This window comes from Staurois parvus, unplaced genomic scaffold (genome assembly GCF_062004578.1).
Source record: "Staurois parvus isolate SC_StPar_1 unplaced genomic scaffold, SC_StPar_1.0 ptg000147l, whole genome shotgun sequence".
In the NCBI taxonomy this organism is placed as follows: Eukaryota; Metazoa; Chordata; class Amphibia; order Anura; family Ranidae; genus Staurois; species Staurois parvus.
In genome coordinates, this window is record NW_028317943.1 from 8,169,018 (window position 1) to 8,186,072 (window position 17,055).

The 17,055-nt window shown below is 40.9% G+C and overlaps 1 protein-coding gene across 1 annotated transcript in view; it reads left to right on the top strand.

The window, feature by feature from the left end:
• ANO6 (anoctamin 6) overlaps positions 1 to 17,055 on the top strand; it is a 138,651-nt gene that overhangs the window by 35,403 nt on the left and 86,193 nt on the right. Inside the window, exon 2 of the mRNA XM_089674012.1 lies at positions 9,486 to 9,562. Coding sequence (XP_089530138.1) covers positions 9,486 to 9,562 — 77 coding nt within the window. The remainder of the gene's footprint in view (positions 1 to 9,485; positions 9,563 to 17,055) is intronic.

The window sequence follows — 17,055 nt, forward strand, 5'->3', positions numbered from 1 at the left end:
ATCTAGAAACTTACATGATGTGGTCATTCAAGGACTGGAAGCGTCTAATATGTAAGTTGGGAGAATCCTTTGTACATTCTGACTCCTTGTGTCTGACTATCTACCTATGGTAGGAAGTGTGCGTGTGTGTGTGTGTGTTGTAAAACAATTGTATAGAATTTGCATCAATTATTCCAGTACAAATCAATATGTCACAGCTAATTCTGACCTTTGCATTACAGTAGCATATAGGGACCTCCCACCTTCCGTATACTTACTGTATACCTTTTTGTTTATATTACACAGTGACTTATATAAAAATGTACTGCTTGTGCTCATCTAAAGACTATTTTTTGCAAATACCAAAAAAAAAGTTATTACATGGGCGATTCCTGGATCTGCCTATAGGAGATAAGAGAATATCCTGATATAAGCTTTAAAAGTTACATATGTATAGGACAGGTGATGGAGAGAAAATCAGATGTGTATACATACAGTAAGTGGCACCTGATGATGGCCACAGCAGCTCCAAGCACTGCTTGCACGGTGGGAATATCTGACAGTTCCTCTGGTGTATCCCACATGGAAGAAAATATATTTGAAATATATTTTAAAAATATTCTTCCCAAATATATTGACATATTTAAAATACTACAATTTTGGCCATATTTAAAAAAAATAAAAAAATGAGCTGTTGGTTGAGGTGCCAGAAATAAGCTTTTACTGCACCAATGCCATAAAAAATCCCAGTTACAATATGCCTGACAACACCTTGACATGCCTAAGCAGGCCTTTTTTTGTCATTGATGCAGTAAAGGCTTTTTTCTGGCACCTCGACCATGCAGCTCATTTTTGTTGTAGTGTCATCATATTGTGCTCCTTCAAAACAACCACACTGTCTTTTTCCAGAGCAGTCTGTATTTTTCTTGTGGTTACCTATGGGTTTCCCTTTGTATCCCAAACATTTGTGGCTGCAACCTTTCTTGGTCTACCTGACCTTGGCTTGGTATCAAGAGATCCCCGAACTTTCCACTTCTTAATAGGTGATTTTAACAGTACAGACTGGCATATTCAAGGGTTTGGACATCTTTCTATGGCCTTTTCCATCTTTATAAAGCTCCATTACCTTGTTACGCAGGACTTTTGACAGTTTTTTTTTTTTCTGATCCCCATGGCTCCGTTTCTAGCCTAGTCAGTGCTTCAACTTAAGAGCTAACAAACTCATTGACTATTTATACACTGACACTAATTGCAATTTAAAAAGCCACAGATGTGGGACATTAACCTCTAATTGGCATTTTAACCCTTGTGTGTCACCTTGTGTGTCTGTACCAAGGCCAAACATTCCAGGGTATGTAAACTTTTGATCAGGGCCATTTGGATGATTTCTGTTATCGTTATGATTTTAAAAAGGAGCCAAACAACTATTTTATAAGAAATAGCTTCATATGATCATCATCCTTCAATAAAAGAGCATTTTGTGGCATGATCAGTCATATTTTCAATATCAATGCCAAAAATTCACAATTTCTGCCAGGGTATGTAAACTTTTGAGCGTGTGTGTGTGTGTGTGTGTGTGTGTGTGTGTGTATATATATATATATATGTGTGTGTGTGTGTGTGTGTGTGTGTATATATATTATATACACTGTATGTTGAGATGCATTTATTACAAAATATATGAAAAATATTTTTAAAAAATACATTCTTCAGATTTTTTTTAACATATATATATATATATATATATATATATATATATATATATATATATAAAAGTAATTTTAACATATATTTTTACATATGTTTGTAAATGTATTCCAAAAATGTAGACTTGTAGATATAAACACATACAGTATGTTTGAAATGTATTTTTAAAAATTAATTTTCATATATTTTGTAATAAAAATGCATACATTCAACCTAACTAACACATATATATATATATATATATATATATATATATATATATATATATATATATATATATATATAATAAAATCTTTTCCTTTTTTTTTTTCTAATATATTGAATATATTGGCCAAAATTTTAGTATTTCAAATATATGTCACTGTATTTGGGAAGAATATTTTTTATATATTTCAGATTTATTTTTCTTCCATATGGGATGCTTCAGCAGTTGTGTAGTGTAGTAAGATGCACGCAAGGCAGCTACTTCTACATTTATGCCTGTAAGAACTTTACCATAATCGGATCCAGACTTACCACCCCTGCTGTCCACAGGGAGCCCTATGAAGATATGTGAATGGGAACATAGAACAAATATAATGTAGGTGTCATCCCATTATTGCTGCAAAAGTGGAAATACACTGTAAGTTAGTGACTGTCTCTATTTATGTCTTGGATACTTCAGATCTGCCTCATGCATGTGTGTGCCCGAAGCTGTATAGTAAAGAATTGGGGCATATTTTCCTACTCAGGGGCCAGAGGTGCTGCATACGCTGATAAATGCCTGCACCATGAATACAAAAATGGAGTCTGAAAAGGTTAATGGGTAATGTGATTAAATGAGGAGGGGTTTGTAAAAAGGAAGAAGGACTATACACCTTTGAAACAACCTTCGAGAAGCTGCAAGAAAAGTAACAGAGTTCCAACACAACTAACTACTGTAACTAGGCTTAGACTGTCATCCCAACATGTCAGACAGGCTTGAGAAAGAGTGGTGTCTGCTTCTCACAGCCACGAACATTGAGAGGGGTATGTACTGTACCTTGCTGTGATGGTCCCAGTGTGCTATGCAGTGGACTTGAGTGTATTGCTGAGCACTGAACTTTGCAGAGAAGTTCCCGATGTGTTATACAATGGACTGATGCCTAATGCGTAGCATGTTGGATAACAAACCAACAGACTTTCTAGTGATATGCTGGACATAATCCAAACAAGATAATTACTAAATGGCTGTTTCTATACTGATAACATTTATCTATCAGGGGTTTGGCCCTTTGGGGGACTGCCAGTGCTATTACTTTTTATTTTCTGTTTTCTCTTTTTATGGTCAACCTTTTGATTCTGAATTAGTTTGCGTTTTGTTTTTGTTTTGTTTCCCTTTTAATTAAGGTATTTGGTTATGAGGATTCTTACAGCACCAGCCTCATGAGTTATAAAGTTACATTGTATTCACAGGAATTATGTGAATCATCTGGCAGCGGGGATATCCAGCACATATTTTTGTGTTTGCATGCTGCATACAGCTGCCTATAGAAATCAATAGCTGCACAGGTATATCCTGGTACTTGGTGAAACGTGTATGGACATACAACATTGGCCTGCACCTTCTGTTGCAGTGCATTAATCTACTTGATGTATTAAGAATTTCCTCCACTCTACTTGGGTAGCTTTCACTGTACTGTATTTGAATAGAAATTTAAATATATGTAAACCCTTACCTTGCAAAACAATCCATTTAGATTAAAATGCAAATGCAAGGCAAAACCTTTTTTTTTTTTTTTTTAAATAGGTGGTCACATGATTTCTGTTCTTAGCTGCCTAAGGGGCTTAGAGAACTGAGGGTGGAGACTGCAGGGGTGTGTCAGTAGAGGGCAAAAGAGCAATACACTGCTCCTCTTGGTGAAGAGCTTTGCCAGGGGGGCATGTCAGGACAGGTCTTGGCTATTGGAGGACAGGCAGGCTATGTTCCCAGCACAGCCAAAAAACCTACCACACTGGGAAGGATGTGGTCCTATAAAGATGTGAATGAATGAGCTTGTCAAGCCCATACAAACTGCTATGCTCAGGAATGGTCTGATAAATCAGACATAACGTGAATGGCAATTGAAATCAATCTACCAAATGGATGGATTATACAAAACGGGTAAAAAAAACTAACTACCAAATGAGGAATGAAAATTGTAGAAAATGATTGGTGAACGACAAAACAAATGATATGTACCAACAGTATTTAAAAAGTTTGTATAGGATAGCCCAGAGTACAAAACATAGCTAAAACTAGGAGCTGTAGCTAGAAGACCAGGGAGGACACTCACTTTCCAACCACTGGAAGAAAACAAAGGGAACAGTGCAACCCCATAGTGTAGCATTAAAAATGCATATTTTTGTGAGTGCATTTTTAATTTTCAATAAATTGTCATGTGTAGGGCATGGCATAAAGGTGACTTGGGAATCAGAAATGTCCAAGGGACAGCCAGAGAACCACTGACCTTGGCCATCGGCTGGGGATGAAGCATGCTGAAGATGGAGGAAACTGCTCTCACGTCAACTGGTGTTCAACCCAGGACTGGAATCCTTGACATCATTGTAGACACATGAGCTGTAGACAAGGGATGCGTTTCAAAGTAATTTGGCTTCTTATTAAGCCTCTGTGCCTAATGTGGTCAGTTCGAAATACAAAAGCAGGGGGACAGGCAGGGCCATCGGGTATTTCACACAAAGGAAGCAATACGCAGAGAACAGGATACTTTTTCAAACAATTACATGCTACAACAGACACATATAAGGCATATGAAATGTTGGGGTAACATACTCTTTTAGGGCTTTTTCACAGTAGATGGTGCTTTCAGACGCATCTTGAAAACTTGCAGAATAAAATCCATGTTTTCCAATTGCCCCAGTTCATGCTACTGCATTCAGTCCCAGTGCTTTCAGAAAAGTACAGTAGTATGCATGTTTTTGTACTGGCTTGCATGTAAAAGTAACACTCCTAAACGCGAGGGCGAGCGGAAAAAAAAGTACACTATATTGCGAAAAGTACTGGAACACCCCTACAAATCATTGGATTAAGGTGTTCCAATCACCTCTATGGCCACAGGTGTATAAAATCAAGCACCTAGGCATGCAGACTGCTTCTACAAACATTTGTGAAAGAATGGGTCGCTCTCAGGATCTCCGTGAATTCAAGCGTGGTACCGTGATAGGTTGCCACCTGTGCAATAAGTCCATCCGTGAAATTTCCTTGCTGCCAAATATTCCACGGTCAACTGTTAGTGGCATTATAACAAAGTGGAAGCAACTGGGAACAACCGCAACCCAGCCACAAAATGGCAGGACACGTAAAATGAAAGAGCGGGGTCAGCACATGCTGAAGCAGAGTCAGTAGCTAAAGACCTCCAAACTTCGTGTGGCCTTCAGATTAGCACAACAACAGTGTGTAGAGCGCTTCATGGAATGGGTTTCCATGGGCGAGCAGCTGCATCCAAGCCTTAGATTACCAATTGTAATGGAAAGCATTGGATGCAGTGGTGTAAAACACGCCGCCACTGGACTGGAGAGCAGTGGAGAGGTGTTTTCTGGAATGACAAATCACGCTTCTCTGGCAATCCAATGGACATGTCTGGATTTGGCGGTTGCCAAGAGAACGGTACTTGCCTGACTGCATTGTGCCAAGTGTAACATTTGGTGTAGGGGGAATTATAGTGTAGAGTTGTTTTTCATGGGTTGGGCTTGGTCCCTTAGTTCCAGTAGAGGGAACTCTTAAGGTGTCAGCATACCAAGACATTTTTGGACAATTTCATGCCCCCAACTTTTGGGAACAGTTTGGGGATGGCCCCTTTCTGTTCCAATATGACTGCACACCAGTGCACAAAGCAAGGTCCATAAATACATGGATGAGCGAGTTTGGGGTGGAGGAACTTGACTGGCCTGCACAGAATCCTCACCTCTACCCGATTAGAACACCTTTGGGATGAATTAAAGCGGAGACTGCGAGCCAGGACTTCTTGTCTGACATCAGTGCCTAACCTCACAAATGCTCTTCTGGAAGAAGGGTCAAACATTCCCATAGACCCACTCCCAAATCTTTGTGGACAGCCTTCCCAGAAGAGTTGAAGCTGTTATTAGGGATGCACCGACATTCCGATGACTGAAACGTTTTAGCCGAAAACACCCCTTTTGGCTATCGGACGAAATGGGGAAAAAAAGCACTAGTACAGGTGCTGAAAAAACCCCGCCCCTCAAAGCCGCCCACCCGTTGTTGCCCACCGGCCGCCGCTTGGTAGTTCAGTCTTACCTGAGAAACCATCGACAGACTACTATAGTGACTTTCAATGGTCTATAGACCATTGGTGTCATTGGTCATTCGTGCTGCTTGGGTTCTGTGTGAGTGGCTTCCCCTCTGCATATTGCACCTGTATTTTGGGTGTAAAATGTAACCTGTTAAAATACAGCACTGCCTGCACTCCCTTTATCCCCAATGTGACAGCGGGTGGGGGATGTTCTCCCCACACCCGCTGTCACTATTTGAAAACCGCACAGGTGCCCCATCTACATGGCTGCTTCATTCATTCACAGAGTTCTATGAATTAATGAATTAAGAGTACTGTCGGCCACCGCCTTGTAGTTGTCAATGAACTGTGAGGATGCTGGTGAGTGCTCTCATAGTTCATTGATTCTTCCTGCAATTCAGTAGCTGTCTGCCCGTACATGAGGTACAAGCAGACTGACTGGGAATCTGCACAATCCTGACATTGCACCTGCAATCTGCTGATTGAAGGTGCAGTGCTTTATAGGCTGCAATGTAAAAAAAAAAAAAGATAAATGCACATTTACTTACCTGCAAGAAGATATACATTTATTATTATTTTATTTTTTATAAAAGGTTAACTTATCCTTTAAAGGATTGCCATGACCAAGACCATGATTATGCTTGTACTAGCAGATATCCTCAGCACTCTGTAGATTCTCTACACTGATACACACCCCAAACAATGGAGAAGTCTGAGGAAGAAGCAAAGTGACCTCAAAGACAATTCTAGCATACTGCTTTCAAAATATTTAAAAATAAAGATATTTAAAATGTAAAAAAAAGAAAAGAATGCAGCAGAATGCATTAAAAATACACATAAAAGTGCATGTACAAATGCACATAGAATACGGGGATTGTGGTGTGAACTAGCCCTGAATGTAGAAATTTCTATGTCAAATCTGACCTTTGTTCATCAAAGAGTGAAATGTCAGCAGTATTACAAACCTCTACAAATGAATTCTAAACTGGAATCGCCAGTTTTTCGTGTGTGTGTTTTTTATTTTTTTATTTTTTAACGGTTCTACCTATGCAAAATTTATGGCACAGTATTATGGCCTGATGCCATAACTGTCATAGCTTATAATGATCCTTTTAAAGTAGGAAAATGATTGGACATGCTGGTAAACGTAGTTGGAGGATCCAAATCTTCCGCAGCAGCAGTCCCCTAGGGGCAGTCAGTTGTATTCCATTCAGTTTAGTTACAGTGACACATGAATAAATCAGATGTTTATCTTGTCACTCTGCATTTACCCAGAGAGACAATCTGCCATACTGTCAGATGGAAAGATTGTACAAAAGACTCATTCTGACATATTTGTTATTCGTGCAGAGTAGAATGGAGTTGTGTGGATGAGTTACTCATATTCATTTGGCATATTTTAGTTCATTAGAAAACCTTCACACTTCAGATCACTTTTAATTAGTGATAATTAGCTTTTATGTTAATTAGCCCTTAGAGACACTGGTGTCAGAATATTGTTAGCTTGTTATAAAAAGATATTGTGAAAACTCTTTTCTGTGGCTCTTTGAAGGGTGAAATCAATGTTATTACAGATCTAAGATACAGCTGAAAAATCTTACATTTCAAATAATGTATGATGGGTTCATAAAAGACATTTTTTAAATATGAATGGTTTAGGCACAGATGAGCAATTCCCTTCACGCAGTTTGATTCTGGAAGGTTTATTTTTTAATAGCTTGAGGAGATATCTGTGTACATTTTTGCAATTCACGCTTAAAGACGAATTCCAGGCATTGGCATGTTAAACATAGTTACATTGTTCCTGCTTGGGCCAATGTAACTATGTATATACCATACCTGGCCACTGCCACTATCAGCTGGAGATCACTGATGAAGACTCATCTACTTCAGTGATCTTCACTTGCTTCTGGGTTCCCTGCTGAGCAGCCAGCCTGATACATTGTGAATACAGGAGGTTGGCTGCTTTCTGAATGAATGCAAAGCGCTCTCTAATTGGACGAGGTGTCGAGCGATGTCACTGCCTCAGTTTTCTTTCTTCTTTTTTTAGTAACAAACATGTTATACTTACCTGCTCTATGCAATGGTTTTGCACAAAACAGTCCCAATCCTCCTGCTCTATGGTCCCCCCCGCTAGCGCTCCTGGCTCCTCCTGCCATCTGAGTACCACCATAGCAAGCTGCTTCCTATGGTGGTACATGTGCGAGCTCAATACCAAGCCACACTGTGCATCTATTGACACACAAAGTGCAGCTCAGCCCCTCCCCTACTCCCTCTTTACAGGATGTGATTGACAGCAGCAGGAGCCATTGGCTCCCGCTGCTCTCACTGAATCCAGTTAGGAGGGAGAGAGAGCAGCGCCATTGGCTTTGGGCACAGCACTTGATTGGGCTTGGGTAAGTAATTGGGGGGGGGGGGGGGGGTTGGGTAGCTGCACACAGGTTTTTTTTACCTTCATGCAGAGAATGTATTAGTGTGGATTCACACATGTGCAGTGCGAATTGAAGCTCAGTTTTCACAGCTAATTGAGTGCTGGTTCACACTGATGCTGTGCGAATCTGATGCAATTTCACAGTGCAGTATCACAGTGCGATTTCTGCTGTGACAGGTGCAAATTGAATGCGATTTCTGAGGGAGCTGGGCATAGCAGGAGATGAAATTCGCACCACACCTGCACTAAACTCGCACAAGACCCTTTTTTTGACCGGATCAAATTCGCACCGCCTATATGTGAACAACCTGTATTGGAAATAATGCTTTTGTAGACTACATGCAAATCTATGCTTTTCGGATTGCATCTGATACACATAAAACTCATGTCAGTGTGAAACTCTTGACATGTGCAATTCTGAAGCGGTTCCCATAGACGTCAATGAGCCTGTAATCCACACCTGAACCGGACCGCACTGTTCAGAAATCAGACAGGACTCTTTCTGAGCCCTGAATCACAGCAGTGCGACTTGTCATGCGATTTGACAGTGTCAAATCACGTGACAAGTTGCACCCTATGATCTGCAATGGAACCATTCTAATTGGTGTGACTGATTTTGAAAAGTAGCTCCTGCTCTACTTTTGCCGATTTCTGGTGAGACTTGCATTGACATCTGTGTATGAAGTTGCACAGATGTCTCAAAAGTCGCACTGACATGCCAGTTTTGAAGTCGCACGATTTCAAAGTTTTATTTGGTGTGAACCCAGACTGAATCTGCAGTACCAGTGCAACAGACATATGTGAACAAGCACCATAGGAAGCAATGTTATGTCACATGTCATGCGGATTGGATGTGGTTCAGCATCCAGTCTGCATATATGTGAATCAGTTAAGGTAAAAAATCTTTAGCCTTTACAACCACTTTAATTTCACTCTACCAAATCAGAGATTAGTGGATTATACCCTTGACGGTTTGAATACATACAGTATATATTAAAAAATGTGGAAAACCATTTACTATATTCTGTGAAAGGATACTCACCAGGTCCAACGTGACATGTCAGAACAATAAGCTGTTAATTTTTTTCTTTCTTTTTTAGTTTCTGAAGAAATGGAGCAGACAGTGTTGTATGGCACAGCACAAGAAAATGTTCCCAGCTTTCACACAGCAGAGATGGTACGTACATGGGTTATTGGGGGAAAACAGAAGGGTGGTGGATTCTTGGGGGTTTGTATACAAGCATGTTTTCTGGTGGAAATTTACCTGGATGATAATTCTTTAAGGGCTCGTTCACACTTGACTGTTTTACCAACACTTGCCAAACGCCCCTATAGCGTTTGGCAAGCGTTGGTCTGGCGTTTGCGGAGCGGTTTTTTAATGGTCCGCAAACACCGCATGTGCGGGTTAGCGGCGGTTGCTAGGCATTTGCCGAGCTTTAAAAACACCCCACAAACACCTATAGTGAAGTTTAAATGGTGTTACTGCTCCGCAAACGCCCCGCACCCGCGTCGCAAACGTTTGCGGAGCGGCACCATAGAATAGGAGGCTTCAACGCCTCCTGACTCGACCAGAGGCGTCCGTTTTGCCGCGACGCTAACGCTCCCGTTAGAACAGCACCATGTGCTGCAATGTGCAGAATTGTCTGAGGTATTTGGGAAGCGGTAAAAACGCTTCCCAAACGCCTCTCTGCCGCCTGCTCACAACGCTAGTGTGAACGTAGCCTAAGTGTAAATAAACACCACAGCCAAAACTACAAAAGTTGGTTATGGATGGATAAATCTTACAAATTTAAAATCAAAACTTTTTTTTATATTTAGGTGTTACATAATGTGGACTTTGGATAAAAGCATTTTTAATTTTTTTTTTTTTTAATTGCTGTCTGCGTCCCCGATAGGGCGTTTTCCCTTTACATGCACTGTCTCCAGGAGCTAAAGACAAATTTCCTCATGTTTTAACCAAAACATGCTTTGTTTTATGTAGAGTAGGGAGAGATTTAAAGGACCCCATAAGATTACTTTTTGCTGTCTGTCTTGGAGAGATTTTTTTTTTAGTAAGAGTTGGAAAGGATTAAAACCCCTCTCTGTTTTTATTGCTATTCAAGGCCCTGTTAGAAAGATTTTCCCCTATTCTCTGTCCCAGCTGGGATGCGAAAGAGAAAATCTGCAACAGTAACACAGACGGCAAAAAGAAAATGACGAGCATTCCTCGCTTTTTCTACTCTACTTAAAGTGGTTGTAAAGGCTCAAGGTTTTTTATCTTCATGCATTCTATACATGAAGGTAAAAAACCTTCTGTGTGCAGCAGCCCCCCCCCCCCCCCCGTTACTTACCTGAGCCCCATCGCGAACCAGTGATGTACACAAAAGCCTTGGCTCTCCAGGGACTCTCCTTCCCCATTGGCTGAGACAGCAGCGGAAGTCCTTGGCTCCCGCTGCTGTCAATCACAGCCAGTGAGCCAAAAAAGGAAAGTGGGGACGGGACCCCTAGAGCAAGCTGTTTACTCTGGGGGCATTTGACAGGAAGGAGGGGACAGGAGTGCCTGCAGGGGATCCAAAAAAGAGGAGAATTGGGGCTGTTCTGTGCAAAACCACTGCATAGAGGAGGTAAGTATGACATGTTTGTTGTTGTGTGTTTTTCTTGTTTTTAATTGCCTTTTAATATGAAAAGATGTTTTTGTTTCTGTCTGTGTTGCTTTTGGAGAGTTCCTCTCACTTGTCTGATAAAATACTGTTAGTATGAAAAGGATATTTAAAAGAAATCTCTCATCAATGCATCAAGAGTGATCAAACTTTAATAAGAATTGTAAACCACAAAATCCCTTCTATTTTAATTGATTTAATAAACTTCCAATCAAATTCAATGCTGGCAAGTGATTCAGCTTTGGTGGGTCAAACAATCGATTTGTCATACAGATCAATTAAATGATAATATTTACTGATGAATCATATTTTCAGTTGATGCTATGTGTTGCATCTTTCGTTATTTGAAACGAGGATAAATTAGTTTGTGATTGCTTGTATATTGATTACAAATCCAAAAGTGTATGGCCAGCTTAGGAGTGTTCTGGTTATGAGCAAAAATATTACAAGGGTGATGAGCCTTTCCCATGCTACACTTAATTGTTCTGGTTGTTATTCATATCTACTTTTATTTAAAGCTGAACTCCCAGAATAATTTGTTTTGCATACTTACATTAGTCTGATGTGACATAATATATAATTACATAGTTAGTTTGGCTGAAAAAAGACAAAGTCCATCCAGTTCAACCATAAAAAAAGAAAAGTTATAATCCTATACCCACAGTTGATCCAGAGGAAGGCAAAAAACCCAGCAAAGCATGATCCAATTTGCTCCTGCAGGGGAAAAAATTCCTTCCTGATCCCCTGAGAGACAATCGGATATTCCCTGGATCAACTTTACCTATAAATGTTAGTAACCAGTTATATTCTGTGTATCTAAGAAACAATCCAGACCTCTTTTTAAAGCAATCCACTGAGCTGACCAGAACCAACTCTTTAGGGAGTCTATTCCACATTTTCACAGCTCTCACTGTGAACAAACCTTTCTGTGTTGTGGAGATCAAATTTCTTTTCCTACAAATGTAGAGTGCCCCCTTGTCCTCTGTGATGACCTCAGGGTGAATAACTCTACACCGAGTTCACTATATGAACCACTGATGTATTTATACATGTTGATCATATCCCCCCTTAATCTCCTCTTCTCAAGAGAGAACAAATTCAGTTCCTCTAATCCAGTGGTCGGCAAGCCGCAGCTCGTGAGCCACATGCGGCTCTTTACACACTTTAATGCGGCTCTTCTGTGTGCCGGGCGCCCGCTCCCCTCCCTCCTCTTGGGCGGCCGCCCCAAAAGTCAGGACTCTGCAGCTAGCCCAGCAATGGGCAAACTACGGCCCGCGGAGTGTGGCAACCATTGGCTGTCAGGATGTAGGCGGGGCAGCGTGACGAACTCCTCTCCTCTCACAGTCCGCCCTGAAGACCGGAACGGCGCGGGAACACGGCGAGAGGAACGCGTGGAGCAAAGGTAAGTGAATTGACACAATATGGGAAATGAATTACTATAAGGGGGGTGAATTACTATATGGGGGATGAATTACTATATGGGGGATGAATTACTATGGGGGATGAATTACTATATGGGGGATGAATTACTATATGGGGGATGAATTACACTATGGGGGATGAATTACACTATGGGGGATGAATTACACTATGGGGGATGAATTACTATATGGGGGATGAATTACTATGGGGGATGAATTACTATATGGGGGATGAATTACTATGGGGGATGAATTACACTATGGGGGATGAATTACACTATGGGGGATGAATTACACTATGGGGGATGAATTACACTATGGGGGATGAATTACTATGGGGGATGAATTACTATATGGGGGATGAATTACTATGGGGGTGAATTACTATGGGGGATGTATTTTCAGTTTTAAAAATGTGGCTCTCAAAATAAATTTCAATCGTGGTTTTGGCGAGATTTGGCTCAGTTGAAAAAAAAGGTTGCCCACCACTGCTCTAATCTTTCCTCATAGCTGAGCTCCTCCATGCCTCTTATCAGTTTGGTTGCCCTTCTCTGTACTTTCTCCAGTTCCCCAATGTTGTTTTTGTGAATTGGTGCCCAAAACTGAACTGCATATTCCAGATGAGGTCTTACTAATGATTTGTACAGGGGTAAAATGATATCTCTCTCTCTGGAGTCTATACCTCTTTTAATACAAGAGAGGATTTTGCTCGCTTTAGAAACCGCAGCTTGGCATTGCGTGCCATTATTAAGGTTGTGATCTACCAGAACCCCCAGATCCTTCTCCAACATTGATTCCCCCAGTTGTACCCCCCCCCCAGTATGTATGATGCATGCATATTCTTAGCCCCCAAGTGCATAACCTTACATTTATCAACATTAAACCTCATCTGCCACATAGTTGACCAATTAAACAGTGCATTGAGGTCGGCTTGTAAGTTGGAGACATCCTGTAAGGACGTTATTCCACTGCACAGCTTGGTGTCATCTGCAAAGACTGAAATGGGATTTTTAATCCCAGACCCTATATCGTTGATAAATATATTAAAAAGTAAGGGTCCCAACACTGAACCTTGGGGTACACCACTGACAACCCTAGACCATTCAGAGTATGAATCATTAACCACTACTCTCTGAATACGATCTTTTAGCCAGTTTTCTATCCATTTACATACAGATTTTTCTAAGCCTGTAGACTTTACACATTAGCTGTGTGTGGGGAACTGTGGCAAATGCTTTTGCAAAATCCAAGTTTATCATGTCCACCGCCACCCCTTTGTCCAAGGTTTTGCTCACCTCCTCATAAAAAGAAATCAAATTTGTTTGACATCTTCTGTCTTTCATGAATCCATGCTGTCTGTTGTTTAAAATATTTTTTTCCAGCAAGAACTCATCTATGCCCTCCCTCCTAGATTGTTAGCTCCAAGGAGCAGGGCCCTCCTTTCCCTCTTGTATTGAACTGTATTGTTGCTGTATTGTCTCCCGTTATATTGTAAAGCTCTGAGCAAACTGTTGGTGCTATATAAATCCTGTATAATAATAATGTGGTCTTTTATTAAACTCTCCAGTATCTTCCCAACTATAGAAGTTAAACTAACAGGTCTGTAATTACTTGGTAAAGACTTTGACCACTTTTTAAATATTGGCCTTACGCCAATCCAGTGGTACTATGCCAGTCATTAAAGAGTCCCTAAAAATGAGAATCAATGGCTTTGAAACGACAGAGCTCAATTCTTTAAGGACCTGTGGGTGTATGCCATCCGGTCCAGGTGCTTTATTCACCTTTTATTCTGTCTAAATATTTATATGTAAGTATGCATATGTCATAGCTGATGGGGCGCTGGGAAAGCTGAAAGTCACTATAGTAGTCTGTCATTGGTGCTGCTTGGGTTCTGTGTGAGTGGCATCCCCTCTGTTCACTGCTCATAGGGGTTTGCTCACTTGGTGCCACTGCCATTCATAAAACACTTGAGGTCACTTGCTTATCACCATTCATAAAAAAAAAAGTTGTTTATTTATTTATTTTCAGTGACTTTAAAGGCATTGAATGAATTGGCTTAAAGAAAATAAACAACATTTGATGAATGGTGATGATCAGGCAACCTCAAGTGGTCAGTGTGCAGAGGGAAAGCTGCTCACACAGAACTCAAGCAGGACTTGGAAGGTTGCAGCTGTCACTATAGTAATGCCAACTATTACACTGATTTCCAGGTTCCCCAGCAGTCCATCAGGTATGCAATATGAATACATACATTGTGCCAAGCTGGACTAATGAAAGTATGTAGTACAAATAATTCCTGCAGTTCAGCTTTAATGTGTAAAGAGATATGCTACATAGAAGACTGGCATTGTTTGGTGGTGAGAGCAAAGGGAGAGGGGAGAATTTATCATCTTTGTAAGGACATCTTTTATTCAAACTTAGAGTGAATGTGAAAGCTGAAGGTTTTGTTTTTTTTTTATATATTCATGAATTCTATGCGTGCATGTGAAAAATCTTCAGTGTGCAGCTCCTCCCACAATGAGACTCATTACATGCAAAGCAAGATAGTTCAAGCCGTGGTTTGTCATAATTGTGCCGATCACGGCTTACAGCTCATGAAAACCCCCAATCCACAATCTCAGAAAATTAGACTATTACATGCAATCAATAAAACAAGGATTGTACATAGAACAATATCGGACCTCTGAAAAGTATAAGCATGCATATGTGCTCAGTACTTGGTTTGGGCCCCATTTGCAGCAATTACTACCTCAATGCGGCGTGGCATGGAAGCCATCAGCCTGTGGCACTGCTGAGGTATTATGGAAGACCAGGATGCTTCAATAGCGGCCTTCAGCTCTTCTGCATTGTTTGGTCTCATGTCTCTCATCTTTCTCTTGGCAATTCCCCATAGATTCTCTATGGGGTTCAGGTCAGGCAAGTTTGCTGGCCAATCAAGTACAGTAATCCCATGGTCATTGAACCAGATTTTGGTGCTTTTGGCAGTGTGGGCAGGTGCCAAGTCCTGCTGGAAAATGAAGTCAGCATCCCCATAAAGCTCGTCTGTGGAAGGAAGCATGAAGTGCTCCAAAATCTCCTGGTAGACGGCTGCGTTGACCCTGGACTTAATGAAGCACAGTGGACCAACACCAGCAGATGACATGGCTCCCCAAATCAACACAGACTGTGGAAACTTCACACTGGACTTCAAGTATCTTGCAGTGTGTGCCTCTCCATTCTTCCTCCATACTCTGGGTCCTTGGTTTCCAAATGAAATGCAAAAGTTGCTCTCATCAGAAAAGAGATCTTTGGACCACTGAGCAACAGACCAGGTCTGTTTTTCTTTAGCCCAGGTAAGACGCTTCTGGTGTTTGTTCTTCAGGAGCGGCTTGACAAGAGGAATACGACATTTGAAGCCCATATCCAGGATCCGTCTGTGTGTGGTGGCTCTTGATGCACTGACTCCAGCCTCAGTCCACTCCTTGTGAAAGTCCCCAACACTTTTGAATGGCCTTTTCCTGACAATCCTCTCCAGGCTGCAGTCATCCCTGCTGCTTGTGCACCTTTTTCTTCCACACTTTTCCCTTCCACATAACTTTCTATTAATGTGCTTTGATACAGCACTTTGGGAACATCCAACTTCTTTTGCAATTACCTTTTGAGGCTTTCCCTCCTTATAGAGGGTGTCAATGATGGTTTTCTGCACAACTGTCAGGTCAGCAGTCTTTCCCATGATTGTGATGCCTAATGAACCAGACTGAGAGACCATTTAAAGGCTCAGGAACCCTTTGCAGGTGTTATGGCTTAATTAGCTGATTAGAGTGGGATACTTTGAGCCTAGAATATGGCACCTTTTCACAATATTCTAATTTTCTGAGATTGTGGATTTGGGGTTTTCATGAGCTGTAAGCCATAATCATCACAATTATGACAAATCACGGCTTGAACTATCTTGCTTTGCATGTAAGGAGTCTATCTCATATATTAGTTTCACCTTTTAAGTAGCATTACTGAAATAAATTAACTTTTGCATGATATTCTAATTTTTTGAGTTTCACCTGTATATAAATCAAAATTCCTCAGATTTAGCAAGGACCATCAGAATTTTGATTCTTGTACACAAGTCAATCTATCGATCAGCTTGTGCAGCCATCCTTTTGGGTTTTTCCAGAACGATTAGTGCCACCAGCTATAGTCGGTAACACTAATCACTGTATTCTGCCGGCAGGGAAGGCTGTGCCATCAGAACACAATGGCTCCATGGTAGGCATTCCCCCATCAACACTGACTGTGTTGATGGAGAAATTGAGCTATATTCTTTTCTTTCATCCGTGATAAAAGGAATGAAAGTTGTCATTAAACCCTAAAGCAGGCCATAGATTATGCAGAGTTGCTTTATACTTGGTTCACACTGCTGCAGCCACAAAGTGGTGTAACTTGTTTGCAACTTTTGTGATTTGACATGGCAGTCTATGGCACTTAAGTCACACCAAAGTCGCAGAAATGTAGTGTAGGAACCTTTTTAGATGCTGTCACATTGATTAAGATGGCACCTATTGAAATGAATGACTTGTCATGTGGTTCTAAGAGTTGCAAGTTTGCATAAGTCATAGCATGTAAACCGGGACTTA